The 24,519-nt window shown below is 44.2% G+C and overlaps 1 protein-coding gene across 1 annotated transcript; it reads right to left on the bottom strand.

Annotated features, from left to right (window-relative positions):
• Nucleotides 1-23,030: 23,030 nt before the first annotated feature.
• On the bottom strand, nucleotides 23,031-23,807 carry olig2 (oligodendrocyte lineage transcription factor 2). Its single transcript, XM_078232027.1, has one exon. It carries the CDS (start codon nucleotides 23,805-23,807, stop codon nucleotides 23,031-23,033), a length of 777 nt encoding a protein of 258 aa, XP_078088153.1.
• Nucleotides 23,808-24,519: the final 712 nt, after the last annotated feature.

Here is a 24,519-nt window from a genome sequence, read left to right as displayed (position 1 = left end):
TTACAGTGTAAATCACACAAGAAGAAAAAGATCAACAGCAGCAATAAATGAAAGATCAGGAGGCCTAAATTATCATTCAGTTGGTTAATTTGCTGTTGCACTAGAGTGTGAAAATGTGCTATTTAAAAAAAATATGCAAAACCTGTTTTAACAGGCAACACATTTGTTTTGAATTAATGTGAAAGACTTACTGTGTGCGTTTTGTCACAGAATAGTTGCTTTTTTAATCAACTGGCTGCCCAAATAAACGACAAACTATCTCAATGTTTAAAAGTTTCCAAGTCAAGTTGCTGATGAATCCATGCAGCAAGGTATCTATTTTTTAGTTATTTTTTTATTTGGGGGCACATCTGACTTAATTCCGAGCTCTTGGGTATGGCTTAACAAGACACCCCTCCGTGTCTTGGAGGATATTTCAAAAGTTTAGCCACTTAAAGCTCAGCATACTGACACTGGTGGAGTATTGCGGACTTGCTTAGCTCAGGTGTTGAATTACCAACTCTACCTAGGTGTAATACAGTGCCTGTCCTTTCTGCTTTATTCTTGCTTGGGTTTAAAGTTATTCCAGAACACTTGAAGGGCTAAGCAACAGTTGGCACTAAGTGAATCATTAAATAAATCACAGTTAGGGGCTGTATAGTTTTTGCTCTTTAGAATATAGTGGTATTGCGACGTTCCTTCTATCCCTTTTCTCTGAGTTCAGAAGTCTGTTCAAATAATAATCAATCTCAGTTAATAGCTCATAAGTAAATCTTTTAAAAGGGCAGGAATTTCAAGATGTTACTAGCTATGGGGAGGCACAGTGGTTAGCAGTGCTGCCTCAGAGCCCCTGGGACCTACACTGACAAAACACCAATTGGTTTTAGATCTCCTACCATCTAAGTATAAATAAACTTCTTTCTGAAATTAGTTTGTTAAAGAGTAGTGTGGTAGAGTATTTAAAACTCATTCCCATGGCACCATGATGATGCTTTGAAACTTGATAAGGCCCAGAAACAGACACAATTAATGTGAGCCTGTCACTTTCAATGTACGCAGCAGCCAAAACCTATCTGCCTGCTTATTCACATCACAGTAAGAGTTTTAACAACACCAGGTTAAAGTCCAACAGGTCATATTCACATCACAGCAGTGTGCAACCAATAGTAAACCTGCTCCTGAGTAACTGCATGGATGAGCAGGGATTGAAAAATCATGAGACACTGTCACAAATACAAGTTAGCCTGCACTACTTTAAACAACCTGTACCTCTTAAACAGTAGGTACATTTTGACTGGAGCAGATGCTAGAACTTATTCTAGAAGTGAGTTCAACACAGGAAAGGTGTACGAATGGCGCAACATGGCAGAGCGTGTGCTCCAAGGTTCTATGATGCATCATGGAGCCCTTGGAATTGGGTGGGAGGAGAGAGGTCTTTCATCCACAGGGGACCAAGAGACCCACATGACAGGCACTATGAAGGCAGTGGGTACAGAGAACTGTTGCAATCGATGCCAACAGTATGACCCAAAGGACCTTGGATGCAGTTTTGCAAGAAATTCAATTACTTTATACAAGTGGTCAAGGTCAATGAATTCATCCCTCAAAGGCAATTACCCACTAATTGGACCATCACCATCACACTCTACATAATGCACCATCCCTCATCCCTCACCTACCAGCTATCTCTAACAACCATGACTCATGCCTAAAGCTCATAGCTTCCCATTGTCCTCACATATTAGCACTACTGAAAGCCTCACACCCACATCTCACAGCCAACTATTCATCCGTGATAGCCACATCACCCAAACACATTCACCACACACACACACCAATACACTTCCCTCTATCTTGCAGGACAAAGTAATGAATATCCACCAGAACCGAGGGCATAGCTTAAAGGTGAGGAGTAAGTGGTTTAGAGGGAATCTGAGGAAAAATGTTTTCACCCAGAAGGTGGTGGAAATATGGATCACACTGCCTGAGTACTCTCGCAATATTTAAGAAGCTGTAACACTACATTCTGCGCTCTCTCGTTTCCTTCTCTATGAACGGTATGCTTTGTCTGTATAGTGTGCAAGAAACAATACTTTTCACTGTATGCTAATACATGTGACAATAATAAATCAAATCAAATCAAATCAAAGCATCTGGACAAGCACTTAAATCGCCAAGACATTGTAGACTATGGCCCAAGTGCTGGTAAATGGGATTAGTATAGATTGGTATTTGATGGTCGGCATTGACATGGTGGGCCAAAGGGCCTGTTTTGGTGCTGCATGACTCTATGCCTCTAACTGCAAGCAGTGGCAGCTAACCAGTGGGGGACAGGCACAGCTCCATCTACTCAGTCTGATGGAGGAGATGATGTTCACTATCATTGGAGTGACCATGATTGAGGCTGAAGGGGCTGAAAGCATCGCAGGTGATGATATGCTCATGCTTAGTCATCCTTCTCATATCCCATATCTCCTTCATTCCACAATCTCTTCCTATCTATAAGCTCTTGGTGATCCAACAATACACCTCTCACTTCCCCTACTTCTCTCATCATAACTTGGTCTTTTTGCTGTTCTGCAGCATTAGTTCCTTGGCTGATGTGAAATGATACCACCAAAGTCAGATTAGCATTCTACTGCCTCATTGGCACGGTCCCAGTGTATGCTCCAAACATCCACACTAATAATGCACCCAAAATGGCATCCAGTGCAGCCAACACCAAAAGCGGGCACATGTGGCACAGATGCCATTATGGACCTGGAAAAGGTCAGCGCCGAAAATACAGGTACTAGAGAGATCAATATTTCGAACTGACCTTAAAACCAACTGACGTGATAAGGTAATTATTGCTCCCTTGGTTGTAAGGATTTACTGTAAGAAATGAACTTGAGCAGTAAAAGACTCATAAAACCCCTACTTGCGGAAGGAGGCCACTCGGCCCATTGAGCCTGCACTGACAACAACCCCACCCAGGCCCTATCCCCTTAACCCCATGTATTTACCCTGCTAGTTTTACTGACACTAAGGGGTAATTTAGCCCGGCCAATCAACCTAACCTGCACATCTTTGGAGTGTGGGAGGAAACCTGAGCTCTTGGAGGAAACCCACGCAGACACAGGGAAAAATAAAGAAAAGCTTGCCTTTTTGTTAGTACTGTTCACGTCCTCTAGGGCAAGTTTGTCCTTCCTTTATTAAGGAAACCAAAACTGCACACAGTTCTCTAGGTGCAACCTCACCAATGCCCTGTATAATTGTAATAGGACTTCTTTACTCTTCAATTCTGATCTCTTTGTAATGAGAATTAATGTACCATTTGGCTTCCTAGCTGCTTGTTGCACTTGCAGGTTAACTTCCGACAAATCATATACAAGGACACTCAGGGCCCTCTGAATACAATTATGGGCAGAACTTTACGGCCTCACTCATTCAAAACCAAAAATCCCCTCCGAGGTCAACAGACCTTCCCATGTTCTTCCCCTCGCCCGCTCCAATTGCCGTGGCGGGCGGGCTGATAAAATTCCAGCCAATATCTCAAAATATCATCATTCACAAAATATTCTACTTTTTTACCTTTCCTACCCAAGTAGAAACCTTCACACTTTGCCACATGCTATTCCATCTGCCATTTCTTGCTTTCTCACCCAACTTTTCTATATTCCTCTGTAGCCCTCATTCATCCTTTACCGCTATCTTTGCGACATGACAAACTTAGATATGTTACATCTAGCCCCTTCACCTAATTTTTAAAAAATAATTTCACGGGATGTGGGCATCGCTAGCTAGACCAGCATTTATTGCCCATTCCCAGTTGCCCTTCAGAAGGTGGTGGCGAGCTGCCTTCTTGAACTGCTGCCTGAGGTGTAGTACGCCCACAATGCTGTTAGAGAGGAAATTCCAGTATTTTGAGCAGCAACAGTGATATATTTCTAAGTCAGGATGGTGAGTGACTTGGGGGGCAACTTCCAGTTGGTGGTGTTTCCAATTATCTGCTGCTCTTATCCTTCTAGATGGTAGTAGTTGTGGGTTTGGAAGGTACTGCCTAAGGAACCTTGGTGAATTCACCCAGTGCATCTTGTACATAGATTGTACACACTGCTGCCAGTGTTCGTCGGTGGTGGAGGGATTGAATGGTTCTGGAAGGGGAAGCAATCAAGCATGTTGCTTTGTCCTGGACTGTGTTGAGCTTCTTGAGTGTTGTTGGAGCTGCACTCATCCAGGCCAGTGGAGAGTATTCCATTACACTTCTGACTTGTGCCTTGTACATTATGGGCAGGTTTTGAGGAGGTCAGAAGATGAGATATTCACTGCAGGATCCCTAGCCTTTGACCTGCTCTGGTGGCTACAATATGTATATGGCTCATCCAATTCAGATTCTGGTCAATGGAAAGAGATTGTAACTGTCTTTCATCTACTGATTCTTTTGGTATCCCCTCTAGTCACAGCCTGTCAAAAGGAAAATGTTCTTAAAATTGGTTGGTAGATAGTGGCTGCAAGCAAATGATTTGATTCTCAATTCCAAAATATGCTTCTTTCAGTAGAATAATGGCAGCTCGAGTTAAGAATAAGAACATTATCGCTTCAATCTTGAGGCAGCAGCATAGTAACAAGTGTTTGGCACTGACCTGAAAGAAGGCTGTCCACAAAGGTTCAGCAACGTCTGTGGTGTAGATTTCACCTTTCGAAATGTTAATTTCATTCAAGAGTCAACCAGAGGAAATCTCCAACATCCAGCAACAGGGATGTCATCACATAAGCCAAGCAGCCAATCACAATGAAGAATTCGCACAAACAATAAAGCAGGAGTAAAAACACTGATTACTCTTTACTTTGAAATAATTTTACAGATAGTGAAATAAAGATTAAGGCACACATATAGGAATATTGTAGAAACTGAAATATCACAAACAAACTTTTAAAAATAATTGGCTCGAGCTTTGGATCTGAATCGGATTCTCCCAAAAGTGCTGAATTGGTGGGAAAACTGTTCTAGATCATGGCTGTTTGTTCAGTGCAGCTTCAGACTTGAATCTCCGCACTCTGTGCAATGCAAAGGTCACAATCGTGAATATCATTAAAAACCCGAGGGGGTGGGGTGGGGCAGGGCTTATTTGCACTGGAGGCTGACAGCTCCAGAACTCTGCGCATGTGGAAGTCCCGATCTGGTAGTCTCCCGTTTGCTGGCCAGCTCAATCGCTGGCCAGTCCAGGACCTCTGCAGTACTGCCTCTCCAGCCACCCCCCACGGCCCGATCACAGCCCCCACAACAATTCCCGGGCCAGCCCTGACCCCCCGCTCCGGAACGCCATCCCCCTCCAGCAGTGGCGATCCCTCACCCCACTCACCCGGCAGATCACAAGGTTATCTACTCACCTTCCTAGGCTTTTATGGGTCCATCTTCTGATGGTCGGTCCTTCTCAATCCAGGCAAAGTCGCAATCCTCACAGGGAGCAACACAGAGAATCCTCTTCTTATGGCATGAGATAAAAAATGGGGGCGAGAGTAAGATGGTGACAAAGGGAGAATGTCACTGAACTAGTAATCCAGAGGCCCAGGCTAATGCTCTGGGGACATGAGTTCAAATCTCACCATGGCATCTGATGGAATTTGAATCCAGTTATTACAGCTGGAAATGAAAGCTAGTCTCAGTAATAATGACCATGAAACTGCCATCATTTGTTGTAAAAACCCATCTGGTTCAGTAATGTCTTATAGGGAAGGAAATCCGCTGTCCTTACCTGGTCTGGCTGATATATGATTCCAGATCCAGACCATTAATGCTGGCTCTTAACTGCCCTCTGCAATGGCCTTGCAAACCACTGAGCTCAGGAGCAAAAATACCCAAATCCCATGAAAGAATGAATAAAGAAAATTGCCGCTGTATTCCATAAGTAGAGTCTAAACATCCCAAAGACATTTTAAGAAGGCATGAAGAGAGGTAAATGTATAATGTGAGGGGGTAGCATGCCAATGGGTGGGTGAGGGGGTGGAATGCCAGGTGGGTGGGTGGGAGGGTGAGGTGGCAGGTGGGTGGATGAGGGTCATTAGGTGGTGGAGGGGGTAGAATGGCAGGTAAAAGGGAAACCATAGAAACCCTACAGTGCAGAAGGAGGCCATTCGGCCCATCGAGTCTGCACCGACCACAATCCCACCCAGGCCCTACACCCGCATATTTTACCCGCTAATCCCTCTAACCTACGCATCTCAGAACTCTAAGGGGTAATTTTTTTTTTAACCTGGCCAATCAACCTAACCCGCACACCTTTGGACTGTGGGAGGAAACCGGAGCACCCGGAGGAAACCCACGCAGACACGAGGAGAATGTGCAAACTCCACACAGACAGTGACCCGAGCCGGGAATCGAACCCAGGACCCTGGAGCTGTGAAGTAGCAGTGCTAACCACTGTGCTACCGTGCCGCCCGTGAGGGGTGAGAGGGGTGAGTTGGGCTATAGGTGGTTTGGGGAGTAGTTGGGTGATCAGGATAGTCATCAGGTCATGGTTGTGGGATACTTGGAAGGTTGTCAGGAGGTCAGGGGGTGTTGTCAGTGGACCAACATGGAGTCGAGGGTATAGTGAGTGGTATAGTTACCCAAGATTTAGAGCTGGCTTTAATCCTTCAAACTTTTCCTGAGTGATTATTCTGATAAATGAGTCAGGATCATCCAAAGTCTCAGGTCAGAATGTTACCACTGTTCATGCTGGCGGGATTTCAGGTGACTCACCTGATAAAGGAGCAGCACTCTGAAAGCTCGTGCTACCAAATAAACCTGTTGGACTTTAACCTGGTGTTGTGAGACTTCTTACCATTATAGCTGCAATGTCTGAACCATCACGTTGGACCTTATTGATTCAAATTTGAATCTTAAGTCTAAGCCTTTGCACAGCTTGCAAATAATGACCCCCCACCCCATCCCCGCAACACCACGCTGTACAAAATAACATATGTGAGGTTCACTGCTGAACAGGTCCATATTATCTTTGGGTAACTATTGGAAACTTCAGGGTGTCAAGCCAGATTTTATTTAAATATTTATCATCCTGAGGTTGGGTACTCGGGTACGAATTAAATCAGACAGTTATCTTCATTGCATTATCTCAATAGTATGCACAGGATGTGGAGTGTTAGAAATTATCATACAATCTGTGAAGAATGACCCTTTTGTCTGTCATTTGCACCTGTCACTGTGTGAGGTTGCAGGAAACACATATGCTGTATGCAGGTAATAAGTGATTAGTACATTTGTTTGAGCTAATGTTTCATTTGAATACTGGTGCATATGTTCCTAAATCTGGCACTTAGTGGTCAATAAATCTTCAGAATTAATTCTGTGCTTTTGAAGGAGTGTTATTTTTGAGGATGCAGTTTAAAGAAAGATTGGCAAAATGGGCAATTTTTCTGGCATGATGTATTGCACCTCAAGGGAGAGAACTGACCAGATGGAATTTGAGTGCAAAAACATCAGCAACAACAATCCGCATTGATATAACACCTTTACCGCGGTAAAATGTTGACTCACAGCAACCTAACCAGACATAAATTGGCACTAAGTGACAAAAGGAGCCTTAGGACAGGAGATCCAAATTTAGTTGAAGTGGCAGCATTTAATGTGGACCTTAAAGGAGGACAGAGGAATGGAAAGAGAAGTTTCAGGAGACAATTCAAGGGCTTACAACCTAGGAAGCTGAAGGAATGACTATTAACTGTGAAGTGAAGGAAGTCTAGAGATACACAAAAGGCCAGAATGGGAAGAATGCAGAGCTTTTGGAAGGTTGCAGGACAGAAGTTGTTTACAGAATATGAGGCCATGGAGGGGATTTGAATGGCACGGTGGCACAGTGGTTAGCACTGCTGCCTCACAGCGCCAGGGACCCGGGTTCAATTCTGGCCTCGGGTGACTGCCTCTGTGGAGTTGGCACATTCTCCCTGCATCTGCGTGGGTTTCCTCCGGGTGCCCCGGTTTCCTCCCACAGTCCATAGATGTGCGGGTTAGGTTGATTGAACATGATAAATTGACCCTTAGTGTCAGGGGGATTGGGACTGTAAATATGTGAGGTTACGGGGATGGGACCTGGCTGGGATTGTTGTTGCTGCAGGTTCAATGGGCCAAATGGCCTCCTTCTGCACTGTAGATTCTATGTACACAAAGGTAAGAATTTAAAGTGCAAGGCATTGGTTGACTGGGAGTCAATATATTTCAACAAACTAAAGGGAGATGTGTTGTTGGATACAGGCAGCAGAATATTTTTAATTATTTCTTGGACTGGTGGATGCTGCTGGGTAGACCATAATTTGTTTCCCATTCCTAACTTCCCTTGAGAAGGTGGTGGTGAGCCACCTTCTTGAATCGCTACAGCTCATCTGGCGTAAGTACACCCACAATGTTGTCACGACGAGAGTTTCTGGATTTTGATCCTGTGATAGTGAAGAACATAGATACATTTCCAAGTCACAATGGTGTTTGGTTGGAGTGGTGCTTGCAAGTGGTGATGTTCCCATGCATCTGGTGTCTTTATCAATCTGGGTGGTAGCGATCACAGATGTTGTCGAAGGAGGTTTGGTGAGTTGCTGTAGTGCATCTTAGATATGGTACACACTGCTGCCACTCCGTGTTGGCATTGGTGGGGAGTAAACATTTAAGGTGGTGAATGGGGTACCAGTCAAGAGGGCTGCTTTGTCCTGTATTGTGTAAAGCTTCTTGAGTGTTGCTACATTCATCTGGGAAAGTGCAAAGTCTTTACTTGCTCCCTGTAGATATTGGACAGACTTTGAGGAGATAAGTGATGGGCTACTTGTTGCAGGATTCCCAGTCTCTGACCTGTTTTTGTACCCACAATATTTACATGGCTGGTTCAGTGTAGTTTCTGGTTAATTGTGATCCCTCGGATGTTGACATTGGGAATTAATCGATAGTAATGTCAATGAATGTCAGGTGGAGGTGGTTGGATTCTCTCTTGTTGGAGATGGTCACTGCCTGAACTTCTAAGTTACTTGCCAGTTATCAACCCAAGTCTGAATGTTATCCAGGTCTTGTTGCATGTGAACACAGACTATGTCAGTATTTCAGGAGTTGCAAAAGATGGTGAACAGTATGCAGTCATCAGCAAACATTCATTTTTGTCCTTATGATGGAGGGAAGGTCATTGAGTTAATGAAACTGTTAGTGTCCTTCAATACCCAGCAGTTGCAGAAGGCTTCAAATAAAATGATGGGTACCACATGGACCATTATGTTGGACCTTACTGATTCAAATTTGAATCTTAAGTCTTAGCCTTTGCCTGCCCCAGGAGTAGTTGCTGTCAGTGTTATAGTTGTAATGATGGTGAATGCTGACAGTCTCACCACCATTATAGCTGCAATGTCTGGACCATCATATTGAACCGATTCAAATTTGAATCTTAAGTCTATTTGACCTTTGCACAGCTTGCAAATAACGACCCCCCCCCCCCACCCGCCCCCCACCCACTCCCGCAACGCCTGGCTGTACAAAATAACATACGTGAGGTTCACTGCTGAGCTGGTCCATATTATCTTTGGATAACTATTGGAAACTTCAGGATGTCAAACCAGATTTTATTTAAATATTTATCATTCTGAATTTGGGTACTCAGATAAGAATTAAATCATACAGTTATCTTCATTGTATTATCTCAACAGTGTGCGCAGGATGTGGAGTGTTAGAAATTATCATACAATCTGTGAAGAATGACCCTTTTGTCTGTCATTTGCACCTGTCACTGTGTGAGGTGCAAATATACTCCATGGTTAAACCACTGGCATGAACCAGGGGGCAAAACATAGGCAAGGGGTTGGATAGGCCCTCCACTGGTCTTCGGACTTTTACACAACAGACTTTGCTCAGGCAAGATCAGCATAGATCAGCTAGATAGTCAATATCTTTTCCCAAAAGTAGGGGAGTCTAAAAGTATAGGGCATAGGTTTAAGGTGAGTGGGGAGAGATACAAAACGGGCATTTTTTTCACACAGAGGGTGGTGAGTGTCTGGAACAAGCTGCCAGAGGTAGTAGTAGAGGCGGGTACAATTTTGTCTTTTAAAAAGCATTTAGATAGTTACATGGGTACGATGGTTATAGAGGGATATGGGCCAAATGCAGGCAATTGGGATTAGCTTAGGGGTTTAAAAAAAAAAGGGTGGCATGGACAAGTTGGGCCAAAGGGCCTGTTTCCATGCTGTAAACCTCTTTAACTCTATGACTCTAAGATGCAGAACCATGGTAATGTCTTGCCCATTCTGTGCATCATGTTACCAAAGATGTGAGGGACAAGTGCAAACAGAAAATCAGAAGCAAAGTTTGAAAGAGCGTCAGTAACTATTGCAATGCAACATTGAGAAAAGCCCCCTCCTTCAGCCATTATACTATCCTTTCCTTTGTTAAGTCTCTTCCAACCTTCAAAAAATTCCTCAAAATTCTTTGATCAAATCTTGGACAGCCTCTGTAACTCCCACTAAGTGTTGTCCTATGTTAAAATGTAATTAGTGTATGAATCATATATTAATATATTTCTTCATGGCCTCATTTTTGAACCTATTTCTAAATTAGAAATGTGTTGGGTGTGGAGGGAGGCCAAGTAGTTCCTCTCAGCTGCCGTAAGCTCTGGTGAAGCATCCCAGGTTATATATCTGCAACCCCTCGCAGAGTACAGTTTCCTAGTCCTCCCACATTCCACTGTTAATTCCCTAATCAGCCCCTAGGCTGACGTATAATTCTATTGTGCAGCCGCCTGTCCGGTAGCTGGAGGCTCTCAACTGATCTGTGGCATCTGTCAGCAGCCCTAATCATCATCTCGAATAGCGATTAAAAAGCCATTCACTGTGACTCACCCATCATTGTCACCTCAGCCAGTTCTGTTACTGTATTACTGGGCTAATTGGTAAAATGTTTAGCTTGTTTCACCTACACAGATGTGAGAAAGAAACTAAATAGTGTCAACCGAAGACCCATTAGTTTGTGATTTGAATGCAAGGATTAATAGGCATTTGGTGAGGTAACTCCATACCTACTAAAAAGAATTTAGAAAGTAGAAAGGATTAGTTACTGCCTACAACTAGTCACTCTACATCTATTAGATCTAAAGAAAGGCTGTATCATTTGGTATTTAATGTTACTCTTTTTCGTTCATATGTATTTTATTCAAAAAGATTTAAATTTATATTTAATACTAATTAATAATTAATTCAGCAAGTCAGCCCCTTTCTATCAGTTTGGTAGATATATTGTATATTGAAATGTTTTCCAAGAAATGTTATCCTGCTTGTCATACCAGGGTACTTTCTCATGTTTAATGTGTTACATCTGTTTAAATGCATATATGCTGTCAGATATTCTCCCGCCATTTCACTCCGACAGGGTTTAGAGTTGCTCCCCACTGCTGGGAACTAGTGGGAGACCCCGCCGGAGTCAAAGGGGGGCAATTGGGGCCCCCCCAGGGGGTTGGATGGCGGGGTAGTTGTGCCTCTGGGCATAGGCACCCTGGCAGTGCAAGCCTATGCCCCCTGACACTGCCCAAGGGGCAAAGTGCCCATGCCCAGGGGACACCCTGGCACTGTCCACCGGGCATCGGGCAGTGCCAAGGGGGTGGGGCCTATTTTGGGTGGTGCCTATTGTGGGCGGAGCCAAAGGGCAGGGCCTATTGTGGGCAGAGGCAATGGAGCAATCAGTGGGGGTGGGGTGTTCCGCTGCCACTCTGCAAATAGGATCGGTCGGGACTGGAAGGAGGCCAGAGATCGGGGCAGGCTGGGGGCGGAGGTGGTCTGCCGGTGGGGGGCGGGGGGGAGGGGGGGTCTGCCTCCTGGGGGGGTTGTCAGCTGGGGGTGGGGGGTCTGCAGGTGGGGTGGGGGGGATTATCACTGCTGGGGGGGTGGGCAGCTGGAGATTGCGGTGCTCCGGGATGGGGGGGTGAGTCGGGGCTTGCCCGGGAATGCTTGTGCGGGCCACGATTGGGCCATGGGGGTGCTGGAGGGGCAGCATTGCGAGGGTCCCAGGCTGGCCAGCGATTGAGCTGGCCAGCAAACTGCAGGCTGACAGATCGGGGCCACTGCGCATGCGCAGAGTTCCAGAATTGTCACACTCTGGCGTGAATAGGCCCCGCCCCCTCCGAGCTTTCAATGATATTCATGATTGTGACCTCTGCATTGCACAGAGTGTGAGAGATTCAAGTCTGAACTCCCACTGAAAAAACAATCATGGTTTACCCTACTTTTCCCGTCAATTCAGGACTTAGAATCTGTTTGGGAGAATCCGTCCCTGCATTTCTTATGGAGCCAGAGGAAGCAATCTCATGAAAAACATTCACGGTGTTGAACGAGTGCACAAATGGTTGTGTTTCAAACCTTTTTTTTGGGCGAGTTTGACAATGCAATCTTATGACAATCTATCATTTTTTTGGACAGGATTCTCACCAGTTTGGGGGAGGGGCAGAGTCTCAGCTCACTGGTCAAGCCGGCTGCAGACTGCTTGTGGCACCATTGCGCAGGTGCCCCAATCATGAAATCCCTATCTCTGTAACTTCCTCCAGTCCTACAATGCTTCGCGATCTCAACATTCCACACTTGTTCAGTTCTCGTCTCTTCTGACCCCAATTCCCTTTGTTCCCCATTGGTGAGCATGCCATCAAATAACTAGGCCCTTGCTGCCTCACTATCCCTCACTTCTTCTTGAAGTTGCTCTTTAAAAGCTACTTCTTCAACCAAGCTTTTGGTTACTTGTCCTAATAGCTCCTTAGAATCCATAGATTCCATAGAATCCCTACAGTGCAGAAGGAGGCCATTTGGCCCATCAAGTCTGTACCGACCACAATCCCACCCAGGCCCTTTCCCATAACCCCATGCATTTACCCTAGCTAGTCCCCCTGATACTAAGGGGCAATTTAGCATGGCCAATCCACCTAACCTTCACATCTTTGGACTGTGGGAGGAAACCGGAGCATCTGAAGGAAACCCAAGCAGACACGGGGAAAATGTGCAAACTCCACACAGACAGTGACCCAAGCCAGGAATCGAACCCGGATCCCTGGTGCTGTGAGGCAGCAATGCTAACCACTGTGTCACCGTACCGCTGCCACCTTATGTGGTTCAGTGTCAGGTATTATCTGTGAAGGCTCCTGTGAAGTGCCTTATGCCTTTAAAGGTGCTGTATAAATGCAAGTTGTTGTTGCGGCACATGAGAATGATCCACAAACTGAGTATGTTTGTTTCACAATTGTAACCAGACGCAGATGGCCTAAATAAACAGAGACCAATCATTTGTGTGATGAGCTATAAAAAAAATTATTGTGAAAGGTATTTATGCAAACATGGGATGTGCCGTTGCCACTACAAGATATATCACAGAGAGAGACAAAGTAGCATGTAATGTAGTAAGTACTTAAATAGTCATAGCTAAACAAATCACTAATTCAGAAAATTCAGGGGATTTGGCCCAGCTCCTGGCATCTTCTAAATTCAAACCTCTTCCAGCATGCGCAGAAATCATTGCAAGCTTGCAGCTGGCATCATGTTTTTCTTAGAAGACCAAGACTGAGGTCAATTGTATCCCTTGGATTTGCTGCAAGTAAAGAGACTAATTGATTTCTGCAGGGAGATACAACTTGAGGAGCAGAGACAGAAGAATATTACAGACAATTTTCCAGCTGGATGTGTAAGAACACTTTAAAAAAGGGCTTTAGTTGAACTGCACTATTATGTATTTATGTTAGCAGTTTACTGAAAACAAACTTTAAAGTGTTTTCCTAACCATTCCTTGTTCGCCTTGTTTCTGTAATTATAAGCGTATCGTTGGAAGTTGGGAAGAATGGCCCAGTAAGCAGAATTAAGCACCATTCTGATAATATCTACATGACGTGGAGATGCCGGCGTTGGACTGGGGTAAACACAGTAAGAAGTCTCGCAACACCAGGTTAAAGTCCAACAGGTTTATTTGGTAGCAAAAGCCACTTTTGCTACCAAATAAACCTGTTGGACTTCAACCTGGTGTTTGAGACTTCTTACAATATCTACATAACCAGAACTTGATTAGATTACATCTATTAGAAACATTACACAGTAACCCCTATTTTATAAATAGAATTTAAAAATTATAATCCAAGTTCACCAGTTATATGATAGAAAAACGATTTTTTAAAAAAATATCCTTTTGTTAGGACTTGCATTTTATGTTCCTGGAGTCAAAGGGCTGGATTTTACAGGCCACCCACAGGCAGGAAAACAGATCTATAACATAAGGTGCCGTGCTTTCCATGGAGTGCCTGCTGACAGACTACTTGCCCCCATAACTAGAGCAAGTAGAAAGATTATGGGAAGCCCTCCCATTATCTCCATCCCCACATCCTTTAGCATGCAAGCCATCTGGACCAGGTGACTTATGCTTTCTAAGCATAGACAGCTTTTCCAATAAACTTTCCCTTCAATTTTCATCCCATCCATTACCCCCAATATTTCCACTTCTGACAATATCCTCTTCCCTAGTAAACATGGATATAAGATAATGATTAAGTATTCTAGCCTTGTCTGTTTACAATTAAAACACCATACCAGTATCAAAGTGACTTTTTTAATTCTATTAGCCCATGTAAATGTTTTGTTCAGTATCTCCTCACATACTTTTTCCCCTTTGGTGAAGAGTAAGGAAGTGTTGGAAAGATTAACAGGTTGTTTCTCAGCTTGTTGGACCACATCATGAATGTTTCTTGCGTGGCTAACAAGTCCTGGAGTGGCACTTGACCCCAGAGATTCTGGTTCAGGTGTAGGTGAACTTAGCCACATGAATTCCTCCTTAAATGTTGTAATCAGTAACATGTAACAAGATTCTTCTTCTGTAGGAGAAAGAAAATCATATCTCAATCATGTCTTTGTGGTATTGGATGCTGTATTCAATGTCTCAAAATCAAAGTTTTAATGTAGTGACATAATTAGTTTGGCATCTCTGCTAAAGATTATCTATTTCCTCTGATGGTCCCGTGATATTGAACAATACAGAGCCAGTAAAGTCCGATGCTTGATCCCTCATCTCTGGTGAATTAGTTAATCTCACCCAGGACCACTAGGAGGGTTACAATTGCCTTTATAACCCTTGGATTAAGGAGAAGGTAAATTGACCAGCAATCCCCTCTTGAACACTTGCGAGACTGCTACTAGATTGCCCACTTACGATTTGATGTTGAATGACAGTACTACCTCTGTGATATGCCTATGGTGCAAAGGCCTGCCAAGAAAAGAGCAGAAAATGCACGGATGGCAAACTCTTTTAAAAAGCTACTTTAATCGTGAATACAACAATCACAATTGAACATGTATTTTTTTAAGTTTAACATGGTCACAGGTTATGCATAGGTTAAACACTCCCATGTTTTAGTTGATTTACTTGTAGGAATCCACTTATAATTAATTTAATTTCCGCGCACAAAAACTAATCTTACTCCATTTCAAACCCTAAGGTAACTATTGCTTTTGCACAGAGTCTGACACTCTTGTCACTCAATAAGAGAAGGTTGTTGATTCAAGCTCTATTCCAGAAGCTGACTGCATGACCACAGCTAACACTTCAGTGCAGTAGTGCAGCATTATCAGCTCTTTGCACTGTCACCTCTGAGTCAGAAGGTCATGTATTCAAGCCCCACTTCAGGACTTGAGCATATAATCAAGTTAACACTTCAGTGATGACTGAGGGAGTTCTGTTGAAGGTGTCTGTGTGACATTAAACTGAGGTTTTATCTGCCTGACCAGGTAAATGCGACCAGCTCTGTGTGAAAATTGGTAACATTATAACATAGTAACAATGGTTATATTTCCAAAGTATTCCATTATCTGTGAAGTGATTTGGGTCAACCAAAGGACTTGAAAAGCAATTTGTACATATTATAAATACTAGCTCTTTCTTTCATAGGGCATTGGTTGATATCCAATCAAGTGATTCAGATGGCCATTAAAGATTCCCTAGAACCATTCAAAGAGTAAAACTCTTCCAATGTACTGGCCAACATTTTCTCTCAATCAACATAATCATAAAATAGATTGACTGAACATTCACTGTTTGTGAGGCTTTGCTGTGTATAAAATTACTGCTGTAGTCACCTAAGGAGCAATAATTATCACTGCTGTGTATTCAGAGTTTTTCATTTTTAATTTAGTTTATTTATTAGTGTCACAAGTAGGCTTACATTAACACTGCAATGAAGTTACTGTGAAAATCCCCTAGTCACCACACTCCGGCACAAGTTCGAGTACACTAAGGGAGAATTTAGTGCCAATGCACCTAACCAACTCGTCTTTTGGACTGCAGGAGGAAACCAGAGCACACAGAGGAAACCCACGTAGACATGGGGAGAATGTACAGATTCCACACAGACAGTTACCCAAGACGGGAATTGAACTCAGGTCCCTGCTGCTGAGGCAGCACAGCTAACCACTGTCCCGCCACGCGGCCCCATGGGGTTTTAGGAGTTTCATGGGAGTTATCTTGCAATGTCATTTCCAACTATGTAAAGACATAATATAGGGACATAACAAAAGCATCCTTTTGTAATCTGGATAGGATATTCATGTCTTACAAAGACATGAAACTAATTTCCATATAATAATACACATTAATGAACATACAATGCTATTTCACATTATTTAGCTCTCTTGGTTTAAACAGAATAGTTCTCTGGATTCTTCAAACTTCAACTTTTACAGATGCACCATAGAAAGCATTCTTTCTGGTTGTATCACAGCTTGGTATGGCTCCTGCTCTGCCCAAGGCCACAAAAAACTACAAAGGGTCATGAACGAAGCCCAGTCCATCACACAAACCAGTCTCCCATCCATTGACTCTGTCTACACTTCCCGCTGCCTAGGAAAAGCAGCCAGCATAATTAAGAACCCCACGCACCCCGGACATTCTCTCTTCCACCTTCTTCCATCCGGAAAAAGATACAAAAGTCTGAGGTCATATACCAACCGACTCAAGAACAGCTTCTTCCCTGCTGCTGTCAGACTTTTGAATGGACTTACCTTGCATTAAATTGATCTTTCTCTGCACCCTAGCTAAAACTGTAATACCACATTCTGCACTCTCTCCTTTCCTTCTCTATGGTTCGCTTTATCTATATAGCGTGCAAGAAACAATGCTTCTCACTGTATGCTAATGTGAAAAATAAATCAGATCAAATCAAAAGGCAGAACCTGACCTTTCTGCAATCTTCTGCACTTTTCTCTCACTCTGCTTTACCCTGGTGACAGTTTGTGGTCAAACTCTCTTTGCCCCCACCAAAAGAAAGAATCCCCCAGCTTAATGACTGGGGGATGACTGAGTTGAGTTCAAATAAACAATCGCTGTCAGAGTGGCAATAAGTTTGAGCATTCGTTACAATGCAAAATTATTTTTCATTGTCCTGTTTTTAGTTTTAAACCAGCGTTATCCAAACTGGGTTCCGCGGTGAAATACAGGTCTGTCATCGTGTCACCACCGGGCAGTGAAGGCACTGGAGCGTCGCCATTGGCAGGGAAATGTATTACAGATTGATAAGTTAACACAGGCAGTTTCAGTGGAAAATGCGATTTTGGAATTTATAATGCGAATATAAAAATAAGGAAAATATGTACGATTTTAAAATCGAAGACGAAATTACATTTGCAAAGGTAAACGCAAAATGGATGCTGGAATTTGAAACATCAGCAGAAAAATGCTGGAAAATCTCAGCAGGTCTGACAGCATCTATGGCGAGGGAATAGAGTAAGAGTAAATGTGTCTTCGTCTGCTCTGAAGAATGGTTATCTGGACTCGAAACGTTGGCTCTATTCTCTCTCCGCAGATGCTGTCAGACCTGCTGAGATTTTCCAGCATTTTTCTGTTTGTGTTACTACATTTGCAAACGTTGGTGCAATATCACCTGGACACTCGCCCCTTTTTACCTGCAGATGACGTTTAGCTTTGGCTGTCTGTGCAATGCTACAAGAGAATCATTATTTGCATATAAATTTATTTCATTTGATGTATTTTTTTAATGGGTAACAAAAGTTTTTTTTTACCCCATTGCCCACTGAAAACTTGTCATTTAAAGAAAAGACGATGCAACAAGCTTTGTGAAGTGTATTTGAACGGACGGCGACAGTTATGATCAAATAAACCTCAGTCCTGATCTTCGGCTCTGTATATCGTTAAATATTTAGTTCTATTCTTTAAAATAAGGCGCTGCGTGTTGATCATATGCCGCAGTGGCGAGACGTTGCCAATGAATCAGTGATTTTCTGGCGAATATCAATTATTGGAATCCCACGCATAGAATCGCTTCATTTCTTCCGTGTTAAACATCCACAAATTATAATGTTAGTCTAAAAACATCAATTATCACAAAAGAAATTGAGCTGTGTTAGCTGAGTAGTTACATCTACATCCTGGTACACTATTAGCTGGTCTATAACCCTGCTTCATCTAAAGTCGACACTTGGTCCTGGCCATCTGGTCAATGCAGTTTAGCTTCTTTTAATAGATAACAAAATATTTCTAGCGAATGTGGGATTTTCCATTGAGATCTTATCGTTACATTATTGCACGGAAACGCCTGGAGTTTGGGAATCTTCAGGGAACACAGTACAAACACGATTCTTGGCCACAACGGCGTCTTATGCAACGCAACGTCTGAAACTGCATATTTCTGAATTCTCTGCAGGTGTGCTCACACTTCTCAAGCAGCGACGACAAGTCATGGAAAGCCGAAAGCACTGGGAGAACTCGAAAGTTATCCACAGGAAGCCAGACACTTGTTTCGTTCCGCCACAAGCGCACGAGTCAATTTAACGATTTATCCCCGAGGCGGCGAGATCCCGTTTTAAAGCAAACGCCCGGAGACTTCAGGTGCCGCCAGTCCCGCATTAGTGTTGCGAATTACAACCAGTGGCCATCACAAAGTAAGCAGGAATTAAGTGAATTACAATGACTAAAACTAACTCACATTTCACAGTAACTTCATTGCAGTGTTAAATGTAAGCCTTACTTGTGACGCGAATAAATAAACTTTATTTACGAGGGCCGTGCTTTACACAATGATCAGTCGAGTGGGCTGTTTATTACACTGCTGTAAATACTGCACACCAGTGGACTAGCCGGAGAATGTTTTCCGTCCAAAACATTCTGACATATGAACATGGTTAAAAATCAGTCTAAAGTACATATCTGTTTAAGCTCATTTAATTACTTAATGCGAATTCAAAGATTTTTAAGGTCTAACAAGCCCGTTAAATGGTGTGGATTAGATAGAGCAATGAATTAGCAGACGAGCCTCATGTTTTAATAGATCATCTCCGTTGTATAGTCGATCTATTTATTATGTTACGTTTCTATAGCAGTTCGTCGTCCCCAAACAACCACCCCCCCCCCCGCCCCCCGCCCCCATACACAGATTATTCAATTAAAGCATTAATTTATCTGACACAAGTGAAGGAACCCAAATAAATGCAGCAAATGTAACCTCGTACTGTATCCCTCCCCGATCTCTCAAAACTTTCACGGTCAGTTTGGACACGTTATTTTTGATTTCCAAGTCAAAGCATCAGTGTAGGGCCGGGAAGGTGCTGCCCTGTCGGAGGCGCCTCTTTTAGGTGAAATCCCAGCTGCTCCCTCACGGGAGGGGGTGTAAAAAGGATCCCACGGCACCATTTTGGAGAGCAGTGGGGGTTCTCCCTGCTACCCTGGTCGTTATGTATCTATCCCTCATCGACATTAATGAATTATCGGGAGCTTGCTGCGTGTGGATGGATTGCCTGCTCTCTCGTTACACTGTTAAAAGTAATTGAGTAGCTGGATAGTGGGACTTCCCGAGAAAAGCGCTAATGAAACGTCTTTTTTCTAAAGGTAAAATCCAAACATTGTCGTATACCACATCACCCAATTCTTTCTTCACCCAGTTTTATTACAGAAGACGTTGTTGTGCCCCGTTCCCATAATATAATATTCTAGACTGGGTGTTTCAAAGTGTGCAACTAGTGTTTTATTTAATCCGGAATATTCCCGTGTTATCAAATAACTGGAGACAAGATGCCGGGTACTCGATGATGGCTTATTCCTGTACCCCTCTGTGTCTTTTGTCAGGCTATTTGACAACTTCTAATTGGACAAAACATCTTTGATCGTTTCACTAGAAAAGGAGTTACCAAAAGCGGTTCAGGACACACCCGTGTCCCAAAAAACTTGGGTTACAAGAAGACGACACTGTGTGCGGACATATTAAACTGCGTTACATTTGTACCTGCTTATGCGACTAACTTGTACAAAACTGTGAACTGACAATGAGGCGGAATGTCCGAAAATATTCGTTAAAAATTCGGGTTTTATTGCTAACTTGTGTTCAAAAACACGGTTAGAGAGAAAAAAACAACAATCGATCAAAATAACCCCCAATCTATTCCGCACTTCAGCTGTGCGAATGTTTTGCAGTTTCAGAAGTTGGATTGATTCAAAATCCCTGCAGATTGCGGGATTGCTGTCTTGTGTTCGGCTCCTCTTTTCGCGTTCACTCTGGCTTTTTCCAGAGAGTTGACAATGGCGTAAAATTCCGGGCAGCGGCCATCCTGTGAATACATACGGACAATCTAATCTCCTCCCACCCCCTTTTCAAACTTGGGACAACGAGGGCAATAATTGCGTCCATTGGGACGAACTGGAGAGAGGGGGCACCCGGGCGGACATGCACTTTGCCCCATTTCAATGTTACAGGAATGGGAACAAAAGCAAGTTTTACTCACTGGCAGGTCCCCGATTAAATCCCCGGCCCCTGGTTAAAATAAAGTAAATGTCTACAACGACTAACGGCGTTCAATATTTTCCAGAAATTGACCATTTGGTGAGAAGGTTTCCCATTATGATTACTGCTTTCGCTAATTGTGGAAAGAATTGGGGAAAAAGGTCAGCAGATCGAACATAAAATGTATTTTCTTTGTATTTATCCCGTTTTGGTATTATTAGGGTAGCTCGCTCAGTGACAACCTATTGAGATACATCAGTGTATGAGTATTGGAATCACTTCTCTAGTCTCAGAGACACGCGTTCTCCCGGCTGTTAAAATAAAGAAATGAAACATCTTTGGCTATATAGTTGGGGGTTTAAGAGGATAAGATGTTTCTGAAGGTTTATTTTTAAAAGTGCATGTACTTGTGGCGGAAAAGTGCAATTCTCTAGAAGATCACAGCTTCCACCCCGGCCACACACACACACACACACAAATATCAAATCCCATTGTGGACCCAGACTTTAAGTTGTTTCTGATGGGGGGGGATTTGGTCAAACGTTTTTGGTTCTCTCTTCCCCCTTCCTTGAATTGTATTTCGAATAACCGCAGTCAAAATGAAGCCCAGGATTCGCTTGAGCGTTTCTTATCGCTGATCAGAACTTTAATGCAAGCGACGAGGGGAATTTCACGGTAACTTCATTGCAGTGTTAATGTAGGCCTTACTTGTGACTAATACAAGTAATACTTACTGAATCCTCGTACGCTGAAAATATATTGTTGACACATTGAAACATAAAATCTAAAAGGCACAAGGACTGACACAAGCGATTGTGGAATCGGTAGTGCTTTAGCACCTTGCATGAATGACACTGTCAGAAATGTTAAGCGGGGCTTCACGCAGGAGAAGGAGACCCGAACTCACAAAAGGGACATGTTCTGAACGACATTTATATCAGTGATTTATTTTATGGATGTTTGGAGCCTACTATTCCCTGGAGTACACAGGAAAGAAACGGATCCTATCTTTTCCCCCTAACCCCTTGGTACTTGAAATTAAAACACACACCATTATATATTTATTTTTTTATTAAGTTTAAAATCTGGACAGTTACTCGATCAACACTTCTTTTCATTGGAACGAAATAAGTAATAAATATTATTTAGCACATTTCTTTACAAAAATAAACAAATGGAAAGCAATTTTTTTGCTTCATATTTTTTCTTCATTTTTTCTCTCTCTCAAAAGACTGTTACGACAAGACTTTACGCTCTTAAAAAAATCACACACACACACACACACACATACAGAGAAAGCTGCGTACGGAGTTCTAAAGCGCAGGAGACTAGCTGCAGTAAACGAAAGCAGGTTAAACACAGAGTCAGGATTCGCAGATCAAGATTCACATAAAAACATTTGGGACCGTAAAAAAAACGAAACACAGGCAGATATTTTCACAAAAGGGGGAGGGGGGGGGAAATCGAAAAGTACTCTGATAAGATTGGCAACGCACATCGGTTACCCTTAACGCTGAAATATCGGAACAGTTAAGATGTACAAATTTCTCTTTGCAAGTTCAGGGACTGCAGTCAATAGGCCAGACGCATTGGTTTCTAACCGAATGCGGGAACCAAAAGTTTTTGCAATCCTGCAAACCAAACGAAACAGGCCGGAAAGTCTTTACTTATAGTCTTATCCGGGGTGGCTTGGTCGGTCGAGTTTCCTTCGGGCAGATAACCGGAGTAGGAAGCTCTGCCTTTTTTTTTTGGCTGTTCTTCCGTGTAATCTTATCGCCTCTTTATCCATCGCGCGTGTGGTCGTTTCACTGGAGTTTACGCAGAGCAATGTCCTTCTTGCTTGTGTCTATGGGCACTTCATCATCGTGTAACACCAGGATGCGGTATTAAATATTCCCCAAGGTTCCCTATAGTTGAAAGTCATAGTCACATTTGCTGGTGTGTGGGGGTGGCGGGAGGAGGAGGCTGGAGGGGGGGGGGGGGGTCATTTTACAATCAAAATCACCTTAAACCCAAGCTGCAGTATCCCTTTTCCCCGCTGCAAGGTGGAAATAATACCTCCGGACAGTCAGTTTTACTGGGGAGAGAGATACCTGGGCGGTTAAATAAAAGCGGAATGGTTTTGGGGAAAGGGTTACTGCAACTGTCACACATATTTAAAAAGAATCCTCACAGAGATAACGAGATGAGGGCAGTAAAGATTTACTTCTGTGCAAATGGGGGGGGGATAACATACAACTCTGCCACTGAGTCCCATACTCTCACCTTGGTGAAAGGCGTTTGCAAGAGTCATTGCCCCCGGCTGCACTCCTCTCACTTGCTGTCGGAAGAGAGGCGAGACATGCTGGCTGTGCTGATGCTGGCGACATGGTGAGGTGGTGCCACTTGGCACATGCTGCATGGACAGGGCATCCCGCCCCACTGCTGGAAGCCGCTGCCCAGCGGAGCGGAGGAAGCCCCCGCCGTCTTCAGCAGGCCGTGCGGGGCTCGGATGGTGTTCGCGGCCGAGAGGCCGGCGCCGGACAGGGAGGCGGAGGTGACGGCCGGGGCCATGATGGGGTGGTGCACCGGGTGAGGCGGGTGCGAGGCCGGGTGGCCGGCCAGGGGGGCCCCGGCGTGGCCGAGGCTCCCGCAAGCCGCCGAGGGGTGGAAGCTGCCGTGGTGGCCACCATAGATCTCACTCACCAGCCTCTTCATCTCCTCCAGGGAGTTGGTCAGCATCAGGATGTAGTTCCTGGCCAGCAGCAGCGTGGCGATTTTGGACAGTTTCCGCACCGACGGTCCATGGGCGTAAGGCATGACTTCCCGCAGCCCGTCCATGGCAATGTTCAGGTCGTGCATCCTCTTGCGCTCCCGGCTGTTGATCTTCAGCCGGAGCTGCTGGAGCTCCGACTCACTCATCTGCTTCTTGTCTTTGAGCCTGAGGTTGTCCTTGGCTCGGAGCTGAGCCCCTCTCTGGCCGCAGAGCTCAGCGCCGCACTCGGTCTGGGTGGAGGACACAGTGCTTGAGAAGCCCGAGGAAGGGTCATCGGACAGAAAGAGATCCGGGGAGGAAGGCTGGCTTGATATGAGACTGGCATCGGAATCCATTCGTCAGCTTTAGAGGAAGGGAGTGGGTGGGGGGGGGGGGGAAACGGGAGGTACAAACTTGCTCTGGACGCCCCAGCCACTCACACATGGAGGGGGCGGGTGTGTGTGTGTGTGTGTGTGTCCCTCTTGCCTGTCTCCCAGGTAAGATTAAAATGTTGTCAGGGTTTCGTCTGGCCGCCGTTGGGGCTTTTTCTGCATTCTACAGGGCGGATCGAAGATCATTGGGAGAAGATCTCCTATTGTATCTGGCACTGGGATGTCCAATCGTGACAAGGTAACCAAGTGCTGAATGGGAGTCTCCTCCAATGCCGGGGGATGTGGGAGGTGCCCCGCTTTCCCTTGACAACAAAACACAAGAAGTGGGTGAGAGAGAGAGAGGGAGAGAGAGAAACACAATAGCCAGAGTCAGCGGCTGGGACATCTGCTAAAAAGAAGAAACTCGAACCAAGTGCACTCCTTGTAACAACAATAACACTTCCCACCGGCACGGACTCCACTCAGGCACCACTGCAACCGCACACCAAGTTGCAAAGGAAACGCTTCTTTCTCTGTCTCTCACTCTGATCACCATCCCGCCAACTCGTAGACCGAAGCCCAAAACAGGCTGGAAGTCTGCATCCGAATTAAATAACGGGAATCCCGTACCCCAACCACGCCCACCCCTCGCCCCCCACGCTGACATTTCAATTAGACACTCAATTATATGTAAACT

Source organism: Mustelus asterias, chromosome 17 (assembly GCF_964213995.1).
Source record: "Mustelus asterias chromosome 17, sMusAst1.hap1.1, whole genome shotgun sequence".
Lineage (NCBI taxonomy): Eukaryota > Metazoa > Chordata > Chondrichthyes > Carcharhiniformes > Triakidae > Mustelus > Mustelus asterias.
Note: the sequence above shows the minus strand (reverse complement) of the source record. Positions and strands in the feature narration are given on the sequence as shown.

Coding starts and splice junctions, on each gene's coding strand:
- olig2 (XM_078232027.1), bottom strand. CDS start 23,807: ATGGATTCCGATGCCAGTCTCATATCAAGCCAGCCTTCCTCCCCGGAT.